Source organism: Cyrtonyx montezumae, unplaced genomic scaffold, assembly GCF_038088225.1.
Source record: "Cyrtonyx montezumae isolate F1298 unplaced genomic scaffold, pur_monq_1.0 scaffold_12, whole genome shotgun sequence".
NCBI lineage: Eukaryota > Metazoa > Chordata > Aves > Galliformes > Odontophoridae > Cyrtonyx > Cyrtonyx montezumae.
In genome coordinates this window covers 926,948-951,823 of record NW_027071848.1, presented here as the reverse complement: position 1 = coordinate 951,823, position 24,876 = coordinate 926,948, and the positions used below count along the sequence as shown (strand labels likewise).

The 24,876-nt window shown below is 46.7% G+C and overlaps 2 protein-coding genes across 2 annotated transcripts in view; both read right to left on the bottom strand.

Moving 5' to 3' along the window:
• Positions 1–555: 555 nt before the first annotated feature.
• CAPN5 (calpain 5) overlaps positions 556–24,876 on the bottom strand; it is a 47,855-nt gene continuing 23,534 nt past the window's right edge. Inside the window, exons 3-13 of the mRNA XM_065729914.1 lie at positions 20,023–20,154; positions 10,519–10,727; positions 9,614–9,806; positions 8,819–9,012; positions 8,254–8,331; positions 7,115–7,310; positions 6,213–6,335; positions 5,531–5,727; positions 5,042–5,163; positions 2,828–2,964; positions 556–2,720 (exon numbers count right to left, since the gene is read on the bottom strand). Of these exons, the coding sequence (XP_065585986.1) occupies positions 2,538–2,720; positions 2,828–2,964; positions 5,042–5,163; positions 5,531–5,727; positions 6,213–6,335; positions 7,115–7,310; positions 8,254–8,331; positions 8,819–9,012; positions 9,614–9,806; positions 10,519–10,727; positions 20,023–20,154 (1,764 nt within the window). The 3' untranslated portion in view covers positions 556–2,537. The remainder of the gene's footprint in view (positions 2,721–2,827; positions 2,965–5,041; positions 5,164–5,530; positions 5,728–6,212; positions 6,336–7,114; positions 7,311–8,253; positions 8,332–8,818; positions 9,013–9,613; positions 9,807–10,518; positions 10,728–20,022; positions 20,155–24,876) is intronic.
• On the bottom strand, positions 16,688–17,167 carry OMP (olfactory marker protein). Its single transcript, XM_065730323.1, has one exon. It carries the CDS (start codon positions 17,165–17,167, stop codon positions 16,688–16,690), a length of 480 nt encoding a protein of 159 aa, XP_065586395.1.

The window sequence follows — 24,876 nt, the reverse complement described above, 5'->3', positions numbered from 1 at the left end:
ATCTGCTGATGATGGTGCAAAATGCCCGTGGTGTTCCTGTGATGCTCTCCTTCAGATGAATGGCTCTGCTCCCTCCCAGGCATTTCTAGGCTTCCCTTTCTCCTATCACTCCTAAGACCTAAATCACAACTTTTGGCCCCACAACCTTTCTTCCACTTGTCATTGACAAGTCCTACGCCCAAAACCAAAGTAACCCTGAACTGTGCCAAGCAAAGCTTCAACTTTGGGTTCAAACCATCCCTTTATCAAACTAGGAGCATCTGAGTTCATTCTGCAAAGGGCCACTCTAATTTGGGTCCCAGTGATGGCAACAGGATTTGGAAGGTGCTCTGCACAACAGGAACAAGTGGGACCCAGAAAGAGCATATTGTGGGCCTGCTGCTAAGCCCTGGAAAACAAGACCTAAAAAAACGAGCAATTTGGTCACAAGTCCAATTCTGACCAACGCTTAACAACTAAACTCTGAAGATGAGGAAGAACAGCCTGCAAAATGGGTAAAGTTGTCCTTGGTTTAGTGGGGGAATATTGGTGGTGGGTGGACGGTTGGTCTGGGTGATCTTGGAGGTCTTGAACCTTGGTGATTACGTGAATATGTGATTCATATGCTTCTGGATGCACCAGGATTTGAGCTAGCAGCTGACTTGACACTGAGAAACAAAATACCACACCAAATTACAGACTTTGCAAATATTTAGGGACCTAAATAACGCCCACAAAACCAACCCGCAGCTTTACAGCACAGATATGGCCAGTTAGCAGGACAGACTGAAATCATACTATAGCCAAAGAAGGGTTGTATGTTCACTTGTCTTTGCAGACAGGACTCTGCTCAGGTCTGAATTTATCAAGATTGCCTCATTTCAATAAAAAATAAATAAATTACAGGAAGTATTGCATCATGTGTGCTCCATTCCCCTTGCAAGGAGGTGACTGCAAAGGATCTGCTCGTTAGAAAACCACAGCTCATATGGCTTATATGAAGCCAGACTCTGCCACCCAGTGGAATAAGGAAGAGAAACTCAGGATTGCAGCAAACGGGAGCATGGTCTTGCATAGTGCAGGACTGTGCTTCGTACCTCTGTACTAGGATGTGTTAGGTTGTGCTTGTGGGACTAGCTTTATCCATGTGCAACTCATCAGTAAACTGGAAATTGAAGGTGGCAGATGAACGTTAGAATGAATTAAGTATTTCCAGCATTTTCAAGTTGCACTAGGAGCAGTGCTCCTCTCCTTTAACATAAGCTAAAATCCCACAGCTTTTAAAAATGATTTGGAAAAGTGAGGTACTGAAAATGATGCATTAGAAATGTGTATGCAGCAGTAAAGGTGATGCCCATTGAGCAAAGCTCTTCATCTATGGGAGCTGATGCTCCTCACCCATGAGATCAGATGCTCTGGACTTCAGAGGACTGTTCTTCTCTTATCCCAGTAATGAATATACCCAGCAGACAACTCAGGTATGGGGTTATAACTCAGCAAAAAAAGTAAAATTCAGGCTCTGGGGACAGGGACTTTAAAAAAGCAATGGAGACAGCAGGCACGATGGCAGTTTGAGAGGCACATGCAGGAATTGAGACCAGACCAACTCAAAAGCTTGGTCCTGCAGAACAGTTGTCCAACCACGGTTGTTGGCATCTTTACATCCTTCAGAATATGCAGCTGAACACCAGGAAGCACTTCTGTGACACATGGGGGATGGAGCCTTCATACAAGTTGCTTGAAGAGGTTGTGAGGTCTCCTCCTTGGAGACCTTTAAAAGGAGGAGATGAGGTTGGTTGGCACCCGGCTCTGGTTGTCCCTGCTAGGGCAGGGTCAGACCAGATGGACCCAGAGATCCCTCCCAACCTCAGCTATTCTGTGATTCTGTAATTCAGGACAGGGGCTGAACAGAACTTGGGATGAGATAGCTGGTCCCTGCAGTGATGGAGCCACTAGTTTTGCTGACCCTGTGGATTTGGGATTTGAGACTGTGTGACCGCCCTAGTACATTTCACATCCAGTCACTGTGTGCACATCAATAAAACATCCCAAGAGCCCCTATTTCTTTTTCTGCTTCTGTTTTGCTGATGTGCCTCCTTGGATAAAAGATTAAATTAGGCAGCTGATGGGCAGAAGACTCCTCGTGCACTACTCTAAAACCAAGCAGACACACCGAAGACGCACTGAAGCAGCTGGTGGGACCATGGTGGCCACACGTGTGCGTGGTGGCACGTGTGGGCCAGCCCTGTGTAAACAAACAGCACCTGGGCACCGTGCTTTGGCTGTCAGGACACACAGTGTGCCAGGAGCAATCCCACGGGGTGCACAGCAGTGATGGGGCTGCAGAGGATGCCAGTAGAAGGATCATTGCGGTTCCCCAACAAGGCACCATTTTTTAACGTGGAAAACACAAGATTGGCTCCTTTGAGTGGAATGCATGCATAGATCTCCTACACTTGCAGGTGGTAGATAGGCTGTGTGTATATATATATGTGTGTGTGTGTATGTATATATGCATATATATACACATGTGGCACTAGAGGAGAGTCCTTGAGTCCTCAGACATTGGTGAGGATGTTACTGCTGAGCATCCTCACAGCAATGGTTCCAGGCAGATCATTTGATCTTCTGTTCCCTCTGTCCTGGAGGTGCAGTGTGTGCACAGACTGCGGGTCGTTGGGATCTCCCTTGAGTATCACTTGACCCAAGAACTCGTCGCTAATCAAGTTATGGTTCCAGATCTGAAGAAACAAAACAGACAAGGAGAGATCTTTAAGGGGCCCAACAAATCTCTCCCACTCTGCTCTGCCTGGTGCAGCCTCACCTCGAGCCCCCAGATCACTGATACCTGCACAATGATGGGTTGTCCTGGTTTCTTGCGGTAGAAGAGGCCTTTCACATCAAACTCTGGTGACACCGTGTCTTTCTTCACCGCAGAACGAACCTTTTGCCCTTCACACTTTATTATTACATATGGATCAGCTCCTGGTGAGAGAAAAAGTAAATTATCCTTACTTTCTATCTCCTGTCAATTCTCAGAGCCCTCTTCCAGGGGCTGCCTGCAGCAATTTTCCTTGGTAGCTCCTCAAAGGAGATGGGTATCTGCCCACAACTGCATCACACCCCCAGTGCTGTCCACAAAGCTCTGCTGATAGGCCGGGACTCACCCTGTCAAGTGACATGGTAGCCAGAAGGGAGGTGGTGATGGACTGCTATGAGGCAGCCACCTCTTCCTTGACCTCTTATTCTGTTTAAGCCCTCCTTCATCACTCTAAATTCTTTTTTGCTTTTGGGCGTGGAAGGCACTGATGTGCTCAACTCTCCCTTACAAGATTTAGTGAAAGTGGGTGAAAATAAAGCCAAGGAGAAGAAAGATGGGCTCACAGAGCTTGTTTCTTGGAAGGAAACATCAAGAAGAATAGAAAGAGCCTGCAGAAATGCACTTGGTCCCACTGCACTCACACACTCTCGAACTAGGCTTGGTTTTTCTTTTAGGTCAGAACCAACTAGCTCAGCATGGTAGTACACTTTTCACCTCTATTCACAAATCCTTGTCCCATCTTATATTTCTCCTAGACTGAATGAGACTCAAATGCTGCAGAGATTTTCAGTATAAGGGCTAATGCTGGGTTAAGAAAGATGCTGGGTCATCAAGGTGATGAGAGGCAACACAAAGAGAAAGACAGAAAAGAGAAAGATGGGTCACTGAGGGGCAAAGAGGTGAAGTGAATGGGATCCAGAGGAAACTGAAGCAGATAAAGCTGGTGAGTGGGAAGCCAGAAGGTCAGTAGGAAAGGAAGGTTATAGCAATATCCCAGCTAGAACAATATAATCATGGGAACAAACTGGCCAAAAACATGGAGGGGGAAATTACCAAACCCAAAGACTAACAGCTGGATGGTACCTGAGCTTCTAGGAGAAAGAAGGAGTCCCTCATTAGATATCACTTTTCCCTTATGAAACAAGTGCAAGCTCTGCAAATTTCAGTAGAGGATGAGATACTGCTTTGGAAAAGTAATGGATTTTAGTGGCCGTGGTGGAAACACAAACCAAGTGTGTTTTCTTGTCCAAGAAGAACATGGGAATGGGGAAAAATGAACCACCCCCTCCTGAGGGCCAGGGATTTAAGACCACCTTTTTGTTTGCCAGACCACCTTCTCACTAGCTTGTTGTGTGCAAGGACCCCGCTTCCCCCAGCAAAACACAGCTGCTTGATTTCACAGCTGTTTTTCCAAACCATTTTATTCTTTTGGGACAAAATCCTCATATTCCATAGCAGGAGCCAAATTCCAGTTTGTAAATCACTGTTTCTGAAGTGGTGTGGAAGAACTAGGATGGGAGATGGGAGAGATACCATTCCACTGGAAAACACTGAATAAGCTGGCTGTTGGTGGTGTGAGCTGAACAGCTGCAACACAGCTGGGAAAAGCCATTCCCAGGGAGATCTTGCTGAAAAAAATATTTTATGGCTCCAGAATCCACATACACCCATTGAAGAAAAGGTCAGTCTTGTTCTTGTGGACAGTTTAAAAACTTTTGGCTACACTGCTGCATTGCTACAGGCATGTTGAGTATTGTGAGTAACATGAGGAAAGAGACAGCCTACTCAGGATAAAAAGAAAAAACAACTCTCCCTGAGCACCAGACATAGTAGGAATACTCCCTTTGTGGTAGGTAATAAATAACATGAAGAAAACCCCAAAACATCGACCTTTAATATTGCTTATTTGTCCTCCCTACTAAAGGCCTTCGAATAAGATTCCTAAATTTTACAGCTGCTCATACTTAGGAGGAAAACCTGGAAGAGTACAGGACTGCTCTGGGGAAGTTTTGGGAGGATCTCCCAAGAATCCTTGCCAATAGCTTAAATATAACAGTGAAGTTGAATTTTCCATGGGCTTTCTCTGGTGCTTGAACCAGATGCTTCCACTGAAAAATTATCCGAGGACATAAGAACTCCCAGCAAGCTCCCACTCTGTTAAACCACCTCTCACTTCTCCCCCTGAAATAATCAACTCCCAGTCCCTCTGGGACTACACAACGGGCAGAGAAAGGCCATTACCTCCTTGGGAGTCCTGATTCTTGAGGCCAGCTGCAGCAAGGACGTGGATCTGGGACACCACTTGGGGGTACCCACACATCCCACTCCAGCAGGTGTGTGGCGGCTCATCCAGCGTTAACTCTCTATTGGGGAGAAATGTGCAATATTTGTGATGTGCCCAGCCTTACCTGATGGGCAGGCCAAAGAGTTTCCTCTAACAGGATGGAAGGCTTATGTACTAACCACTGATAGACTCCGCTCCTCACTCTGATTTCCCTCTCACCCCAGGGTTGAGATGCTCTTCCACATCATGCTCAGAAGCAGAGTGGGAACTTCTCCACATGTCTAGTGAGGGCTATAGAGATGCTTAGTCTCTTGGCCACCCTTGAAGGAAGCCAAACTTCAGCTCTGGACAAGGCAACAGCCAATTCTAGTCCATGCTACCACATAAAAAACCAGAAAGCACTCACTAAGAAGGCAATTTTTTCCACAACTGCTCTTGCTCCTTACCGGCAATCCGAAGGCACATCTGTGAATATCCTGAGAAGAAATTCGCCTACATGACCAGGATCAAAAGTGGTGGGGATGATGACATAGCGGCCTTCCTTCAGGTCCGTCCTCAGGAAGACACTGCGGGAGTTGATGTAAATGGAGCTGGCCACCTTCTGCTGCAGGGTGTGCATCCGGTAGTTCCTGTTCAGCTCCACCTGGGGAGAGAGCACAGAGGGACAGTCAGCTGGATAGCACTGAGGAAATGTATCAGCAACCAGATCAGGGGACAGCCAGCAAGAATTGATTCCACAGTGCTGGGATAGCTGGAATTAAAAGAACCAGCAAAGTGGTCCCAAATTAACTTTGAGGTGCTTCTCAAAACTCCCTTGGCTCATAAACTCATTCTCTGTTACATTCCAGCTTGACACTGGGTGTCCGTCAAGAAACACCTCATCGATCTAGCAAATTTCAGCATTCAGAGGTGACAGACAAACCACTGCTTTCAGCAAGGAAAGCTTGTCTGTGCTGACCCTATTCATTTCTCTCACCATCGCTATAGGATGCGTTGAAGGCACCTATGGGGCACAGAGAGTAATGACTAAACACATCATGCCAATGGTGATGCAACACTAGGGTACTGCTCCACCACTGAGGAATTTACTGAGGGGATGCAGGCAAGCATGCAGGACCCACAGTTTACCTTATGGATATCAAAGCCTATGGCTAAGTTCTCTCCTTTGCCCTCTTTGCGACTGGTCCTTTTTGGCTTCTGCTGGATGGAGATCAGCACTTCATCTTCTGCCTTCTTCACATCAAATACATACTGGAAGCAAATACAGGGAGGTGAGGAAGATAGAAGCACTGCACACGAACAGGAGTAAACCCATCTTTGAACTGTTCTGCAGAATCCAAAGAGTCTAGATGCTTGTACCAGAGCATTTCTCCCCTTGCAGTCTGCCACAAGTCCTCTTATAAAGGACTTATTCACAAAGACCTAACCGTGAGGCTAATACAGAGCAGGGAGCACAAAATAACCCTCCCACATCCTTGATGGAAGCTCCTAAAATGAAACCATATTTTATATGTTAATTACATGGAGGACTTAAAAGAACTTGTCCTATGTTACTGAGAACCCTAGTTCAGAATAAGGCAGAAGAGCTTGTTTCAAGAGAAAAACCATACAGCCAGGTCTTTTCTGAAAGCCCAGAAAGGTTAGAAGAAAATGACCCTATAGACTACATCTGTCCTAGTACATTTAACAGCGCCAAGATTTGAGGAAACAAAGTAGAATTTGATCACTAAGGCATCCAAATAGTTGGAAATCTTTTGTTCCCTTGAATGGCACCAGCTAATAACTGTCTGCTTGTGCCAAGGTGCTCCACACCAGACACTTGGATGCAGTTTCCTGACTAAAAAGGGTAAGGTTGAGTTGGTCTGGATGCTGGTCATCCTCTGCCCAGGAGTCTCAGCCCCATAAAGGTCACGAGCACATTAAATATATGAGCACAGAGCTCTGTTTTGCCCTTCTAAGTCCCTGTAGGACCTTTGAATCCTTGGAAACAAGTGTGAAGGCTCCTGAATGTCCCCTGCTACATAACTCACCTGAGGATTCTGCAAAAAGGTGTCCTTGTGGTTGATACAGCCTCCGCTGCGGTTCTTCAAGGGATCATCACTTCTGGTCCATGCCCCGTGTAGCACTGCCTCCTCCCAGGTCTTATGGATGCTGAGGTAGGACGTGTTGATGAGTCGGCACTTGATGATGTCTGTGAAGTATCTGCAGAAGTCTTCAAAGGTCATCCTAAGTCAGAACGGACAGAATTGGGTTATGCTGCTTTGTTTCCCTGAGCAGCATGATGCAAGGAGATACTCCATCACCTGTTAGAGACTGTGGGTAGCATCTGATGTGGAGAACTGGCTTGGGAAAGGAGGTTGTGTGTGCTTATCCTTGTAGCAGTGCGAACAAAACAGCATGTTCAGATCACTGAATTTTGAGAAGTAGTGCACCGTTGACCGGGCAACGATGAGGGAGTAAGTTTGCGGTGGAATCAAATGGCCCTGGTATGTGTGGGAAAAGAAGAACTAATTGGACACTACTTATCTTGCAAGGACAGAGCAAGAACCACTGCTTAACAATTATTCTAAAAATAGCATATGTTCAAGGGGTATAAAAGTATGTAACCTGCGCAATAAAGTGGGCTCAGCTGCATAATCATATTGATGTCTCTCTGAGTCCTTGCATCGGCATCTTAAGAAGATCGTTCCGGCGCGGCCGTGGGTCATCCTCCTGGGGTCACCGCAACAATCTGATACTAGCAAACAAGATGGAGATACCTTTCTCCATGCACACAGTGAATAGTTTCTTTGGTCAAACAACAGAGTTGTATGTACTGGAGAAACAGAAGCAAATAAATTGCTCATCCTGCATGTATGGGTATGTTGGTATTGATAAGTGTACCTGGTGAATTGGTTATGCTCAGCACACTCCTAAGAGGCTTCTAGTGCCCTAGTGAAATGGTTTGGAATCAGAGTGATACTGAGCAGCTTGCAATCCTAGGGTCAGGACCAGTCAAAGCTAAAACCCATGGGCCCAAGAAGGAGGTTCCACTAAAAATCCCATAGCTTGGAAGGCCATTTGCTCTGGTTAGCCAGTTGAATGGTAATAACTGATAATGACTGATATGCTTCAAGGAAAGGGAGGACTGTGGACACTGCCCGTGGCAGCAACCTCAGGAGGGACTCACCAGAATTCTCCATCATCTTCTACTGTCATCCCCATCTTCTCTCTTTCACTTTTGCTCACTTTCTGCCACTCTTCAGAGCTGTGGGAAGAATGCAAAATCATTTTTGTGAGGGCAAGAGGACATCACCCCTTGGTTTTCCTTTCCATCTCATTCCTTCTCATCTCGTCTCATCCCATCCCCAGACATCATGGCAGTCAGCAGTGGTAGAGGCTGACTCTTCTGTGTGCTATTTTGGCTGAAACAAGACTGGGAGTAGAAAGGTGAGCTACAACCATCCTTCACAAGAATGAAAATGCTGATGAATTTACCACAACATCCACCAGAGCTTCAGTGAGGTCTGCAAGCTCAGACATCATCCTATACATCTATTCAATGAAATGCAACACCGAGTAGGTGTTTAAAAAACACATCTAGTCAAACAAAACAGTAGATTTAGGGCACTGGCTGAAGCAACATTCCACAACTGCTTATATGTTATCACATGGGGGTAGATGTAACCTCAGAGCTCGCTCTAGCACATTTTCCACCATAAAAAAAAGGTGCTACTGCTGCTTATCCCACTCACGTGTCACTCCAAGGGCCGTTCCACTCTCGTTCACCCCATGGGTTGCGCATGCGGATCATGTCCAGCTTCTCTGACTTGAAGAAAGACAGCAGGCCGTGGCCCAGGCGGACCTTCCGCACATCTGTCACCGCGTACGCATGGCCCTTCACCAGCCCACAGGCCAGGCGGGCCTCCATGTCAGCTGCTGATGTAGCCTGGGCAGGAGGACGCAAGGAGGAAAGCATCAGTGCTCAGGGACAAAGACAGTTGCCTCAGCAGGAGCACCCAACACTGAATTAAGCATTAGATTCATTCTAGTCTTCACCAGTTGCATGAGGTCTCTGTGCTCCCATTATGTCCCATAATCTTCCTTAAGCAATCATGCTCATCCTATTGGTATAGTGGAAGATTTGGAACCCAGTGTTTGTGAAGATGTTCACATAAGACACAATTTTTTCTTCTTTTTTTTTTTTTCTGGAAGTGAATGCTCTGATAGTATTTAAAGGTTAGTGGGATGAATTTGGGCACTTGGACACAGCAATGAGTAATAAAGAGGGTTGGATCCAGGCCTGAGTTCATAGAATCACAGAATCATTAAGGTTGGAAAAGGCCTTTAAGATCATCCAGTTGAACTGTTAATCCATTACCATTATGCACACTAAACTATGTCCCTAAGTTCCTTCGACATCTACACGAAGGAACCCTTGGCCACAGTTTACTTGATCTAATTGAGATGCCTCCAGCAGGCTGGGATGAACAACATCCTTGAATGCTTAGTCCCATAAAAACCATGATCATGGAGGCAACGTTGCTTACTTTGATGGAGCAGCTGATGAGGCCTCCACGGTTGTGCACCTTCAACACACGCTCAAAAAGGAGGTTTCGCTTGGCTTCATCATTGATGTAGTCTCCTTCGGTCAGGTCGATAGGTTCAGAGATCCCACCAGTGAAGTCTACCAGAGCATCAGCTGTGTTGCCTCCATCCAGGGCCTCGTAACATCCTGACAACCTAAAAGAGGGTGATAGGGATGGCACTATAGTACTGACATTTTAAGAGCTCTTAGGCACTTCTTGAGATGGCATGGAGAAAAGACATTTGTAGGAAGTATTTCAGTGGGTGTGGACAGCAAAAAGAAGGTGAAAAAACTGGATCTGTGCTGTTTGCAGTGCTCTTGTAACCCCTGAGATAGGTATTATTTAAATCAAAATGGAGTTGGAAGATGTGTAACTTTGAGGATAAATTGAGGCAAGTGAAGGCATTTACTTCTAATTTCTGTGTACCTGAGATAAAACTTACTCCTCCCCACGAAAGCTGTTGTTTTGACAAGATAGTTGAGGCTAACCAACCTCCTAGACCTTATACACAGAAGAGAAAAAGGATGATGTTTGGTGTCAGGGTTGGAGACCCTGACCACAAATACACCCCAATAACCTTTGGTCTGCTTCTGACCTATAAAACTGTTGCATCCTCAATAAGAAAAGACCTCAGCCCATATAGGAGCAGAAAGATTCATACTGCATCCCTGCCACAGTGCTACCTCTAATGAGCCAAACTCAGAAATAACTATCCCAGTTCCTACATGGCATCAGACACCTGCAGACCCTGCAGCATTTTGTTACTACAAATATTTTCCACTGGTATAAGCCAACTGATGAATGTACAGAGATGAAAATTGGGTTGTGCAGGTTCGAGTTAGCTCTGCGTCTGCCCAACTACCTACTTGGCATAAGCTTTCTCCACCAAGGCACACCAGAACTCATTCTTGGAGTTGGAGTGGCAGTAGATGAGCTGGTTGTGGAGTGTGGGCAGGCGGTCATCTATTACCACATCCAGCCACTGACCAAAACGCCAGAATTGGAAGTGGAAGATCCCTGCATAGCTCTCAGGCTTCTCAGCATTCCACTCCTGCTCCTTCCAGTCCGGGATGACCTGACATCAGGAGGAAACAGAAAGGAGACATGTACTCAGGTTATGCCCTTTTTTGGTGGGGTTAATTATTACACTGGGACTAATGCAGACAATATCAATGACAAGAAAGAACCTGAGGGAGGTGAATTTGATATTATAACCCATTCAGAACATATTCTGGGCCTATCTCTTCCAAGGTAGTCTGGATTTGCATCCACTGAAATAGCTCAGATTTCATCCTTCATTGGAGGATCTCTCTAAAGATCTCTCACTGCTCTTCTTCTATTATGCCTTCCTTGACCTCATTCTCATAATTCTACTCAGGAAATCTGCTGTCATCTACTGTTGTAGACAGGCTATTGGAACAGAACGGTCCTTGATCTGACCTGGGATGGCTGTTCTTAGGATCAAAGTTTTAGAACGGAATTGAATTGATCACTTAGAAGGGATCTACAGAGTTCATCTCATCCAACCACATCAGGGTTATCGAAAAGTTAATATATGTTATTGAGGGCATTATCAAAATGCCTCTCTAATATCAACAAGCACACTCTCCCTTTTGTTCGGTTCTTGTGTGATTGGACTGGTCTAAAAGCAAATGTTGTATTTGTCTACTGAGTGGTAACAAACAGGGACCATCACTCTGGGTATATCTGACCATCTAAAGAGAAGAAGAAAGTGAGATTCCCATCTCCATAGAGTCCCCATTCATCCCTGTCAACACCTGCCACAGTCATCCAGCAAATACAGGAGGGAAAGAAGGAAAAAAGAGTCTGAAGGGAAAGAAAGTTCAGAGAAGTTAGGAGACTAAGGGAGTGCAGGTTTGGAGTCACAGTCCTTGGCATTCTCAGCAGGACAAGGCAAAAAGGGAGGGGTAAATAAAACAGTAAATAAATGCAGTTAATATCCTTCATGCCTGTGGGCACCATCAGGTAGAAATTCCAGCCAACAGCTGGGCCAGAAATGCTTCCAAAGTGTCATGACCTAAGTGAGAAGAAGCTCCAGTGTGCCCATGGGGAAAATTATTATCACAGCACGTTTCAGTCCATCTGATAGGACAAGAGGTAATGGCTTAAGGTGTACCAGGGAGGTTCAGGTTATATTATGAGATATTATGAGAAATTTCTTCTCTGAAAACGTGGTAATGCAGTGGCACAGGTTGCCCAGGGAGGTGGTGGAGTCACCATCCTTGAAGTTGTTCAAGAACCTTGAGGATGTGGCACTGAGGGGCATGGTAAGTGGGCATGGTGGGGGTGGTTTGCAGCTGGACTTGGTGATCTTAGAGGTCTTTTCCAAACTTAATGATTCTACCTAAGTAATCATTACCTGTCCTGCAGAGACAAACTGTAAACATTGGGATGGAACAGGACAAGATATGGTCATACTGGATGGAAAGGGGCTCTTCAGGAAGCCCCAGGTCATGGTGAGACCCCTGTATTGAGATCTTGGCCTTTATCCTGCTGCTGGAACTTGGTGCTTTCTTATGGTTGCCACCACAAAGCTATAACACTTTCCCTAATCCAGCTCAGGGCTTTTATTGTTCATTGAAATTAAAGACAGTTGAAATATTAATGATGCCATCAGCACTGTGAGCTCACTGGCACTCTTTGAGTTGTTTGGATCAATAGAAGGAGAGCAGACAGAGCCATGAGAAGAGCCACTTAGGGAGGGTTTGGTGTTTTCCAGGACTGCTAATAAAAGATGTCCCAGACTCCCTCTGGGTCACTGCCAGGGAAGGTCAGACTGTCAGTCCCCATCGATTCCCTCATGACTGGCACTCATGCTAATGAATTGTCATAGAGGACCATTGTGCTAATCAACTCACTATTAATGTGAGCTTAGAAATGACTAAGGTATTGATTCGAGAGAGCTACTCAGCTTCCAGATGGCTGGGTTTGAGACCTAGCAATATCATCAATGGTGGCAGAAGGTACTGGTTCCCCACCATCCTCCTCTGTCCCTTCATTTGGGGAAGGCACTGAAATTATCGGCTGTTGAAAGCAGCAGAAGCTGTGGTTGGCCTTCACACATGGAGCAGAATTTCAGATCAGGGGCTGGTTAAGTACAGCAAACAGCAAACCAAGGGGAAAGGAGTCTGCACTCTTCTCAGAAAAGGTTCTGCCCCAGATGAAGGACACGGAACAAGCTCCCCAGGGCAGTTGGTAAGCCCTCAAGCTGCTGGAGCTCAGGGAGAGTTTGGACACTGCTCTCACACACAGAGTTTGGATTTTGGGTGGTGCTGTGTGGAGCCAGGAGTTGGACTTATGATCCCTGTGGGCCCCTTCCTACTCAGGATCTCCTATAATTCTATTTTCTCCAGAGCCCAGTCTCTGCTCAACCAACCAAACAGCGAGGTGTGAGTTCAAGCACGAGGCTCCTCTTCCTAAGGAACTTTCCATGAACTTAACATTTTTGGCTGATGATGAGCCAGCAGAGTGCCCATGTGGCCAAGAAGGCCAATGGCCATAGTGCAGCCTGCAGGAATAGGAGGTGATTGTCCCCCTGTACTCAGTTCTGGTGTGGCTTCACCTCAAGTGCTGTGTTTGGTGTTGGGCTCCACACTACAAGAAAAACCTGTTGGGCCCTAGAGTGTGCCCAGAGAAGGGCAACTAAACTTTGAGGGGTCTGGAGCACAGGTCTTATGGGGAATGGCTGAGGGAGCTGGGATTGTTCAGTCTGGGGAAGAAGAGGCTGAAGGGAGACCTCACTGCCCTCTACAACTGCCTGTAAAGAGATTGAGGTGAGGTGGGGTTCAACCTCTGCTCCCAAGTAACAGTGAAAGGACGAGAGGTAATGGCCTCAAGTTGTGCCACAAGGGAGATTCAGGTTGGATGTTTGGAAAAACATCTCCAAATGCATGGCCAAGCACTGGAGTTGGCTGCCCAGGGAGGTGGTTGAGTTCCCATTCCTGAAGGCGTTCAAGAACTGTGTAGATATGGTACTAAGGAACATGGTAATATTGGTGGTAAGTGGATAGATGGACTAGGTGACCTTAGAGGTCTTTTCCAACCTCAGTGATTCTGTAATATGGTGAATTTCTGAGGAGTCCTAGACCCAGTGTGCATAAGAAGTGTATAAAAAGGACAATGGTGTTCCTGGACCAGAGAGCAGCCATCTCCTTCTGCCACTGGCACAAGAAGGGAGAGGTGGCAGCTTCAGGCATGGTGCCTATTGGGACACTGGCCTCAGGACAGCCACACTTCAAGGCACACAGCACAACTCTGCCTGTGGCCTCACACTGCATATTCCCTAAAGGATTAAGCAGGAGATAGTCACATAAATGAGATCCACAGCTCCAACCCAACCCCAGGAGCCCTCCTCAGATACCTCACCTCTCCTCAGTGGTTACTGGAGAGTGTGTCCTTGACCACTCATCCTGGGATCCTGCTGAGTCCTGGACTCAGCTTGGTTTCGTTGAGACAATGCAAATGACATTTCCCTAAGCTGATGCAGAGTTTTTCTTACTCAGGAGTGGCTAATTAAAAAAAAAAATCACCTATAACTCTAAAGAAACATCCCTGACTTGAAAAGGTGCTGATTCCTCCAGGCAGGAGCCATTCTACTGGGAACTGAGGACAGGGAGGAAGGGAACCTGCTGTGACAATCTGCTGAATGAACTGGTATGGAATTTCCCCAAGAGATGGGATGGAGTGGTGTATCTAAAAGCATGAAAATCTGTAGGGAGCAGGCATAAATTGGATCATCTGCCCTGTGGGAGAGAAGAATCAGAGTGCCCTATTCACCTCCCACTCCCAGCTCTGATGAAAAGGTGAGATCCACCTGAGGTTCAATGCCTCCATCAATTTCTCCTCTGCTTAGTTTCAAACCCCTCCACAAACCAGAGCAACTACTAAATGCTCCATTTAGCCTTTCACTGTGAGAAAGAAGAAAGTAAATATTCATTTCACTTTTTTTTTTTTTAACAGAGGAAAAGGTTATCAGAATACCAGCAATGACCTGAAAATTGGTGGGTTCTGCTTTATTGCATGCAGGAGTGGGGCAGCTACCAAATAGGGAATCAAGAAAAATACACTCAGCCTTGATCCTTAAGGGGAGACCAGCTGATAAGGCTTTTATTTACTGTGGCACATCAATACCAAGCGAGGTACCTGCTGCAGAAACTCTAAACAGCAATGTAGCTACGACATATTGTGAGACCTGGCATGCAAAAACCCTTTTGGAAGTTGTCAGAAACTCCTGTTACGGGGTCTAGTCTCATTTGCACTTAGGGGCTCTGTTCAGGGACGTATAAAGAGGGTTCTCCTATAAGGAAAGGAGACTGTTTGGGGACTCTAGAACTGGGTTTGATCCACAACGGGTCCATGCTATAACCAAGAAGGGATGGGTCCCCTTTACTTTCTCTTCATTGAATACAGCATGTCTTGGGATATAAGCAATGACATCAGCTTCTCCAGCAGTGTCCATCACACGGCCACATGAGTCAGTGGCTGCTGAACTTTGGCTGCAGGCAAGACTCAAAGCTCCCACCTTCTCTCCATCTCCTGTTTGACTTTTTCTCTCTCACTGATGTAACTTGTGCATATCATTTTATACACTGTCATCAGGCTAGAGAGGGCATGGAGCTCAGCATCTCCATGGGATCTGGAGAAGAGGCTGGATTCTTTTGGGGCTGATCTGCACAATCAGCAGGGTACCATGCCATCTCATCCTGGTTTTCCCACCACTGCCTTCTCCTTACACATCTCAGGAAAACTTCATCCCATACCTCAAGGAAAGCTCACCTCTATTTCGGTGCAAATCAATCATAAAAATACTTTACTTTTTTGAAGGACATATCCACCTGTGAGTCTCAAGAAACTTCACTAAAGTGCCTTCTGGTGGAGGAAAAGGGGATATCCAAAGTTTGCAGTTTATTCACAGTCATTGAACAAGACAGGAACAAAACATCCTAGATGTGGCCCGCAAAGTGCTCTCTATATATCACAGAATCAAAAAATGGTTTGGGTTGGAAAGGGCTTTAGAGATTATCTAGTTCCAACCACCCTGCCACAGGAAGGGACACCTTCCACTAGACCAGGTTACTCAGTGCCCCATCCAACTTGGCCATGATGCTTGAGGATAAATATATTCCTGGGTGTTTTAAGGCCACAATCATGCACAAATTGGTTTTGCTGCAGAGGAATAACTGCTGGCTCAGATCTACAGCCTGCTCTCAGCTGCTAGCCCTCCACACACATGCATGCCTACTCCAACACCCATCTCAGTATCAAAAATACAGGCAGCAAGAGGTGGGCAACATGTTTGAGCACACCTCCCCACAATGACCTCCAGTATTAAACAGTGAAAGCTGTCAGGAAAAGGAACGTCCACCCTCCTATTTTTTGTCCAATGGGTCTGCAAAACAGCAATCTGCTGCATACAACATATCTGAAGGTACTTCAGCATCATGGTAAGGTGAGCTTCCATAGGTCTGGTCTTCAGAGACATGGAGTAGTCAGTCACACAGGAGTCAATGTAAGTTGCAAGCACTCAGCATCCTTGCAAGAGTCCATCTCAAACTAGCCTCTCCTTTTGGATGGCTGGGATGGAAACCAGAAGTCAGTGCTCTCTCCAGGATGCCTCTCCAGTTTGCAGCATGGCAATTTATTTTTCCATCAGGTGTTTTGCATCCAGGTGCCATGATTGGAGTGGTAAGAGCAGACAAATATTTCCAAGACAGCAAGACTTCACCAGCCAGGCTGGGTGAATCTCTGAACTCACAAGCATGCAGAATTATACTCCAGACAAATGAAGCAGCAAGCATCCATGGCTCGTCCTCCCTCTTCCCATTCATTCAGAGGAAAGCATGTTAAGGAATGTTTCTCAGGGGTGAGGAGCTTCAGAAGTGCCAAGATGTTCTCCACTGTTTTGTTAAGCCATCCTTCAAATGAAGAACCAGGTAGAAACAACCAAGAACTGAACGAAAGAAAGAAAAATGAAGACAAAGCACAGCTGAACAAGAAGAGCCAAGCTAGAGGGAATCAGGCTTTAAAAATAATGGAGCCCTTCAGCTGAGCAGGTTCAAGGCCGTCAGTGAAAGCAAGGAGGAAATACATCACCTTGCGGATCTTGGCTAACTCCACGAGCCTCTCCCCAAACTCCTGGGCATCTGCCTCATTGCACTCCACCTCTTTGGCCCCTGCTTTCTTCCAGAAGATGCCCACTGGCTCCAGCAGCTGCCGGTTCATCAGGTGGGTGAGGTCAGGAGTCCAATGCTGGGAGGTGCCAGTCACCGTCACCTTCCCAGATCTCTCCAGCTGGATGTCCCAGCGGAGGAAGTGCAGGTTGTGCTGCTGGATGAAATCCACCCTGTAGACGTGCTCGTTGGGATGCAGCAGCTTCTCACCATCCTGAGGCCTCACGTTTTTCTGCTGCAGGCTCTGGGCTCTTAGGCGCATGCACCGGGTGAGCTGGTCATCATGGACAAAGGGCAGCTTGAGCTCCTCTGCCTCGGCTGCCATCTCCTCCACTGCTCCTCTGTTTATATCCTCAGCAGTGTTTGGCTCCCAGATAGGACACGCAGGGGTAAAAATTCTGGTGCCCCTTCTCCACGGTCCCAGTGGTGCTAGGCAACCCAGGCCAGTGACGCAAAACACCCTCCAGGGCTTCCTCTGGGAGCCCTCCCATCTCGTTTGCAGATGAGGAGCTGATGGTGCTGCTGTGCATGATAATCTATAGGGAAGGGATATCTGATGTCAGCCTCCCTGGCAACCTCCCTGACAACCACTCCGGCAAGCCAAAGTGCAGCTTGTTATCCCTAAATGAAGGTGCACAGCCAGGGCAACCATCCTGCAGGAGTTGGTGCCAATGTATTCTCAGAATATCAGTTTGTTAGATCGTTCACATTGGAAGCAGCCTCTGGAGATGTTTACTCCAACCCTCTGCTCAAAGTGGGACTTCATGATTAAACCAGGTTGCCTGGAGTTTGTCTATCCCAGCTCTGAGCACCTCTGTGCCTGGGCTCTCTGGTCCCTAGTATCAGAACATGCTCCTGCTGAAGATATTTCCTTTTTTTTTCCCCTTAATTATCTTATTTCCCATGCTGCTGTTGTGCCATTGAATTTTGCTCTGCAACTGTGCTCAAATCTGGCTCTGTTTTGTCTGTACCCTCCGTTTGGTAGCTGCAAACAGCAGAAAGCTTCTCCTTTGTCTTCTAACCACACAAAACCATCTCTCTGGTGTCCGTATACCCCAAAACTGGACAAATCCCAGATGAGAAGTCACAAGTGCCAGCTGGAGGGGAAGAATAATTTATCATGCCTTGCTGGCTGCGCTCACAGCAATTTGGCACCATGCGTGACTGTTCACCTCTACAAGGGTTCATGTTTGACCCATAGTCAGGACCCCATATCTGCTTCTGGGTGGCACTGCTGGCAGGAAGCCTTGGTGAGCACCAACAGCTCAGCACGTGTGCTGCCCTTGAATGGACTGCATTAATATTGAAGGTGCTCACGCACTGATTTCACTTTTACTCAGCGTTTCTGGGAAATGGGGATGTGAACTCAGTCTGGGCCTTAATTTATGTCTCTTTGGGCCAGGTGGAGGAGCACATCCAAGATTTAAGCAAGCGCTTCTTGTCCTCTGAGCTTTTGCCTCACTTGTTTGCCTGCTTTCAAACACCTTCAGCAAACACTGTCACATCAACCCTTGGGTTTTAAGGTTAAAAATGTCTTCAGGTAACTCTTGAGACTTAGTTACAGATCCAGGCCACCCTCAGGACAAAGTGCTACTGGAAATGATTTAACCCCCTCCACAATTCAAGGACTTTGTTTCTTTTCATTAGATCTAGACATCTCAGACATGCCACAAATAAGAATTCCACAGAGCCAATGCAAAACCACATAAGGCCAGCTAAGGCTCAGGAAGTTAGGAAACTGCTCTAAATTCTCTTCCAGTTCCTACCCAGTGACTACTTTTTCTAGGAGAAACAGGAGAGCTGGGCCACGATCCCTGTGCTGATATTTCAGCAATATTAACACCTGCATCAGCATCTTTTAACTCTTCCCAGACTTTGAATCAGAGAAATTCTGGTGTCTAGTGACAGTTTAAGATCTGTTTTGTCTGTCCAATCAACTGTGGCCTTTATTGGCATATCAATGAGTCAGGAGAAGACATTTGCATTGCAGGCTCCTGCATGTGTAGATGCCTTAAGGCCATTGAGCCACCAGTAAACATCTCTGGGCATGGGGAGAGGACTGTAACTTCTACTTTTGCTGTAAAACAAACCTTTCTGAAAGAAAAAAGGATGCAAGGATAAAGAACAGCCTCTGAGAGTTAAGGGCATGGAAAATGAGATGTCACAAACACCTATGGCAAAATTGCCAAGGGAAAAGCAAAGCCATTGGTAAACCGAAATAATGAGGTGTCCAAAGGGACCTGGCTTCTGTTTGGTTGGCATCTCTCAGGGCAGGGCTGGAAGCGAATGGTGAGGAGGGAGGAGAACTTGCCTTAGGGAGATGACGACGCACAGGAACAGCCTAAACAACACCTTACACCATGCCTTTAATGACAGCCACAAGCTACAGCAGCCAGAAATGGGAGGAAACTTTACTGCTTATCCAGAAGCCCACAAAACCTACCTTGTTCACACGTGTTGGAAAGACTTGATTTTAACATAAGTCAAAAGACAAGTCCCCAAGGTGGAGCTCAGTGTTTGTGATCACAGTAGTAGAGACTAGAGGGACCTCAGCACACAGAGCACAGAGGAAAATCTGGTCTGCTGCAGCAGGAGGCTGTGGGTGAAGTGGGCGAAACTGCCAACACTATGGGGCTTTGGTGGCAGCCCTTACACATTAAAATCTAGATAGAGGTGCTTGCAACTTGCTGGTCTCCTGTCCTAGGATGAGACACACCTGTACCAGACTGAAGACCACAGTTGCACTGATTTTCATAGGCTTGAATTCTTCTCCCAAGGAGGACATGGCAAAAATGGCCACAGGCTGGGGAAGGATGTGGCATTTGAGAGGTAATATCATGGGAAACAGGGACTTGCAGCACTGCAGTTGATCATCCTGAATATATATATCTATATGTATATGGTTATTCTGGAGTGGGGGGTTCAGATTTGGGATCAGGAAGGACAGATCAAGGCTTGATTCACGTGGTTATGGAGAAACTTGCCAAGAGTTTAGCTCGAAAGTGATGTGGCTGTAATCACAATTCTTCTCAACGAACATCTTTTAAAGAGAGATTTTTCACGTGAACAGCTTTTCAGGACTGAGGCATTCCTGAAGATCCAGTTTCTGAGCCAGACAAACAAAGCATGAGGTTAAGGTGTTGAAGAGAAGCTTTCCTCTGTCATGGGGGAACAGCTTACCTTCTGCCACAGTGCCTCACGGGATGCCAGGGAAGAGCAGGCAGCCACAAACCAGCAGTTCCCAACCTGGCCCTGGTGTAAATCATGGGAGCTGATCCCGTCCACAAAGAGATGGGGATCAGCACAGATTTCCTGCAAGACAAGAGAAAATAGACACACTGGTGAGTGAGGAGATGGGGAAATATAGAGCAAGGCTTCCTGTCAGAGGAAAATCTCTTTCTCTGCTCCTTTAATTTAAATCCCTGCAGCTTTCTGCTGCCTGGCTCATCACACTGGTGGCAGAAGGACCTTGTCCTGCCTTGTGTTCTCCCCAGGGCATGAATATGTCACTGCTGAAGCGATGCCAGATCATCTGCCTGGAGGATGGCTATTCTGTTCCAGCATCAGCACATCTCTGCTATAATTATCTGTGGTGATAATAGTATATTTTCACACCATTACAGCCCTAGTGACCCATCTCCTCTAACAGGTCTACCTCACCATCTCTGCAAGCCCTTCAGCTCCGACAAAGCTGTCTGTTTATCAAGCTTCTCCCTCTCACTTTTATTCCAGGGACCTTCTGGTAGGAAGGCATTTGGTGCTGAGACTATCACAGAATCATAGAATGGCTTGGGTTGAAAGGGACCCTTAGGCCCATCCAAGGGCTGATTGCCCCACACCAGCTGAAGCTGCCTAAGGTCTAACCCAGCTTGGCCTTGAGCACCTCCGTGGGCACCAAGTGCCCTCATCCAGGAGGTCCATTGTTCTCCAGCAGATGGTGAAGCTTTGGTAACCCAAAAGCTTTGTGAAATATTAAATATTGCAGGTTTTTTTTGGTTGGTTTAGTTTTTTTTTTCCTTTTTTTTTTCTTTTTCTTACAGTTTGGAAGGTCATGTCCAGATGGAGGCTGGAAGTGAATGGGGCAGGGAAAGAGCTGAAAGAAACTGTTCTGCTTTGCTATTTTTAATTGATGGGGTGAAAGACAAAGAAGTTCTCCTTTCTCAACGTCCCTTAATTTTTCAGGTTACTTACATCCAAAGTAACACATTCCCCAACCTTTGCTCATCAAGACTTGCTTTGCCTGTCCCTCATGGGGAGGAATTCCTGCTTCATAAGCAGCCAAGGACAGATGCTCTATCCCTGGGACATTCCAGGTCAGGCTGGATGGAGCTCTGAGCAATGGATGGAGCTGTAGGTGTCCCTGTTTGCTGAAGGTAAGTTGGATTAGATAGCCTTTAAGGGTCCCTTCTGGCTCAAATAATTCTATGGTTCTATGATTCTATGATCTCCCTTTGATCCCAACAAACCCAGACAGCACTGCACACCTTAAAAGTAGCCTGAGATTCATCTGGATGGCAGCAGTCAAACCCACAGGAGATGACTGATTCCCTTCTGGCTGTCAGCGTTGCAGGAGGTTGGAATAAGCACTAGAGGGAGGCAATGTGACAGCTGCCAACAGCATCTGCTCTATTCAGAGTGCAGAGAGGGATAGAAGAGGTGCAGGGGTATTTAATAACAGGATAACAGGGTTCATCTTATTTCAGACTGTCAAGGAAGCAGCCGACAGCATGGGATGCATCTGTCTTGGCTGTCAGTGATGGGGATGATCAGTTCATAGTGCTCCTGCTCTGGGCTCAGAGACACTACAGCTAAGGACCATTGCTGCTCTTTCTACCCATGGGTGAATCCAAAGTGTACAAAAAGGGACTCAGCTGATTTAGTGTAGGTGGGGAGAATGTGAAACCATGGAAGCACATTATATTTGGCAGAAATTATGGTAAAGAGTGTTGGGTGCTCTTTCCCAAGAGCGGAGCTGCTAGTTAGCTGTGATTCCTCATCACCAAGCAAGTGTCTGAATTAAAACCCCTTGGTTGCTCATTCTAAGACAGGGAAGCCCTGTGTACTCTTCAGAAAAGCAGTTCGTCCTTGTAAAGAAGAGGAGATCACAGAACTGTAGGGGTTGGAAGGGAGATCATAGAGTCCAATCCCCCTGCCAAAGCAGCTCCCTAGCCCAGGTTGCACAGGTAGGTGTCCAGGATGGTCTTGAATGTCTCTAGAGAAGGAGACTCCACCACCTCTCTGTGCAGCCTGTGCCAGTGCTCTGTCACTGCACTGGGAAGAAGTTCCCACACACACTTGTGCAGAACTTTCTATGCATCAGTTTGTGGCCATTTCCCCTCGTCCTATCACCACACACTGCTGAGAAGAGTTCCTTTGTCTCCCACTCCTTAGATATTTACAGACATGGATCAGATCCCCTCTGAGTCTTCTTTTTTTTAAGGCTGAACAGCCCCAGCTCTCTCAGCCTTTCCTCATAAGGGAGGAAAGTGTTCCATGCCTTCTATCATTTTGTAGCCCTCTGCTGGACTCTTTCGAGAAGATCCTTGTCTTTTTTTGTATGGGGAGCCCATAACTGGACACAATACTCCAGGTGAGGCCTCACCAGGGCAGAGTAGAGGGGGAGGATCACCTCCCTCTACCTGCTGGCCGTGCTTTCCTTAATGCACCCCAGGACACCACTGGCCTTTGTGGTCACCAGGGCACACTGCTGGATCACTGCATTGCTCCCAATTCTCTCAAAACCACAACAGCACTGATGGTGCCAAGGTTGGAAATGCTCATGCCAGGGCAGAGTCCCTCTGCAATGTACACATCTCATCTATAAAATCATATAGGTTGGAAAAGACCTCTAAGATCATCTAGTCCAACCTAGCATCAATGCTCCCCACTAAACCTTATCCCTAAATGCCATGTCTCCATGGTTCTTGAATGTCTTCAGGGACAACAACTCTTAACACCTCCCTGGGCAGCCTATTCCAGTTCTCAACCACTCTTCTGGAGCTTTTCCTAATATCCAGCCTTTGATTCAGCTTCTCTTCCCACTGATGCAGAAGGTCCCTACGGGCATGTAGTTCTCAAAGTCATTCAGGCAGTTCTTCAGATGCTGCAGTGGGCGTTTCCCATTTAGATGCAAACATGGATGTGGTATTTCAAGGTGCTTTTTGTTCAGGGAGGTTATGGCTGAAAGCACACCCTTGCTCTACAACCCATGGATTTTTCAACATCTTCCCCTAACAATATGCAAAACCTCAAGGCAGGTAACAGCTAAATTGCAAACTTCCTAGGATCGTAAATGTCCCTAAATGCCACCATTTGTGGAGCTGTGCCTGGACAGCACTGTGTCCAAGCAGATCCATATGTGCTCAACACACAACTTGGGCAAGTTCCAAAACATTTAGCAAGTCTAGACAGATGAAGCTTGGTCCCAGTGGGCTCCCAGTCTTAAACACAGAATCACCCAATCAATGCAGTTAGAGGGAACTTCCAGACAGCATCCAGCCTCACCCATCTACCCCAAATAAGTTCAGATGGAGCAGGCTGCTCAGGATCATGGCCAGTTTGGTTTTGAGTGTCTTCATGGATAGAAACTCCACAGCCTCTCTGGGCAACCTGTGCCAGGGTTTAGACTGCCCACAGTAAAAGCATTTATTCTAGTATTTAAACATAACTTATTTTTTTCCATTATGTGCCTCTTGTCCCCTTCACCAGCCACAAGTGTGAAGGGTCTGGTTTGGTCTTCTTCATTCCTTACCATTCCTATGCATATTCATAGAATCACAGAATCATTAAGGTTGGAAAGACCAATAAGATCATCAAGTCCAACCTATAGACCATGACACTCAGTGTGACATCCCCCATTTTCTTGAACACCTCCAGGGACTGTGACTCCACCACCTCCCTGGGCAGCCTGTTCCAGTGCATTACCACTCCTGTGAAGAAGAAACTTTTTTCCCAATGTTCACACTGTTAAGAGTCTCCTTGAGCCTTCTTTTCTCTAGGTTGAAGAGTCTCAGATGTTTTGGCCTCTTGTGTCTTTTCAGCATGTTTAAAGAAGAAAGATCTGCTCGTCCTGCAGGCAGGGGGAATGAGAGGGCTAACAGTTTGTACGTGCAGGCAAAGGAGGGAAGCAGGAATGCTCTCATCAAACAAAGTCACGACCTTGGTTTCATCCCTTCCCTTCCACACTGGAGACAGAAACCAGTTGGACAAACACTGAATCACCCTCCCAGCACCTTGACCCTGAAAGGAAAGGGCAGCACACAACCCACACAACCACACACATCCGCACACACTCTGAAGCCTTGTGGGTTCAAACATCAGCCACCTCAGCCAACTCAACCCATGGCAATCTCTTCAGCATATCCCAAGTCCACTCTGGTCATCGTCTCACAGCAGATGGCTCCTGGGTCATGACTGTTCTTCACCTGGACACAGGTGCTGAATAACAGGGAATGTGGAGGGGACAGCCTAAAGCTATGGCTGCAGGAAGTATATTTTTTTACATTTTGCTCTTGACTCCACCTTATCCATTTTTACTCCCTTAGGCAGAGCTTTTTTTTGGTGGTGGTATGGGCTTGCAAAGCTGAGTGCTTGTGTTGCCTTTAAACTCTTCATAACTGCATCAGTGGACAAGGGAAGAGCCTCTGATGTCATCCCTCTGGACTTCAGCAAGACCTTTGATGCGGTCCCCCGCAACATCTTTCTCTTCAAATTGGATGGGTGGGCTGTTTGATGGATGAGGAACTGGTTGTAAGATCGTCCCCAGAGAGTGGTGGTCAGTGACTCAATGTTCAGATGGAGCCTGGTGACAAGTGGCATCCCTCAGGGGTCAGTACTGGGACAAATGCTGTTTAGTATCTCCATCAGTGACATAAACAGTGGGACTGAGTACACCCTCAGCAGATGATATCAAGCTGTGCAGTGTAGTCAATCAGAGGACCTTTAAAGGTCCCTTCCAACCCAAACGGTTCTGTGATAAGAAGAACTCGTCTCAGAGCATCCTTAGGGAACCTAGGCAGTGTTTGAGCTATTTGC

What these genes read in the sequence shown, in the direction of transcription:
- OMP (XM_065730323.1), bottom strand. Translation starts at nt 17,167, where the DNA reads ATGGCAGCCGAGGCAGAGGAGCTCAAGCTGCCCTTTGTCCATGATGAC.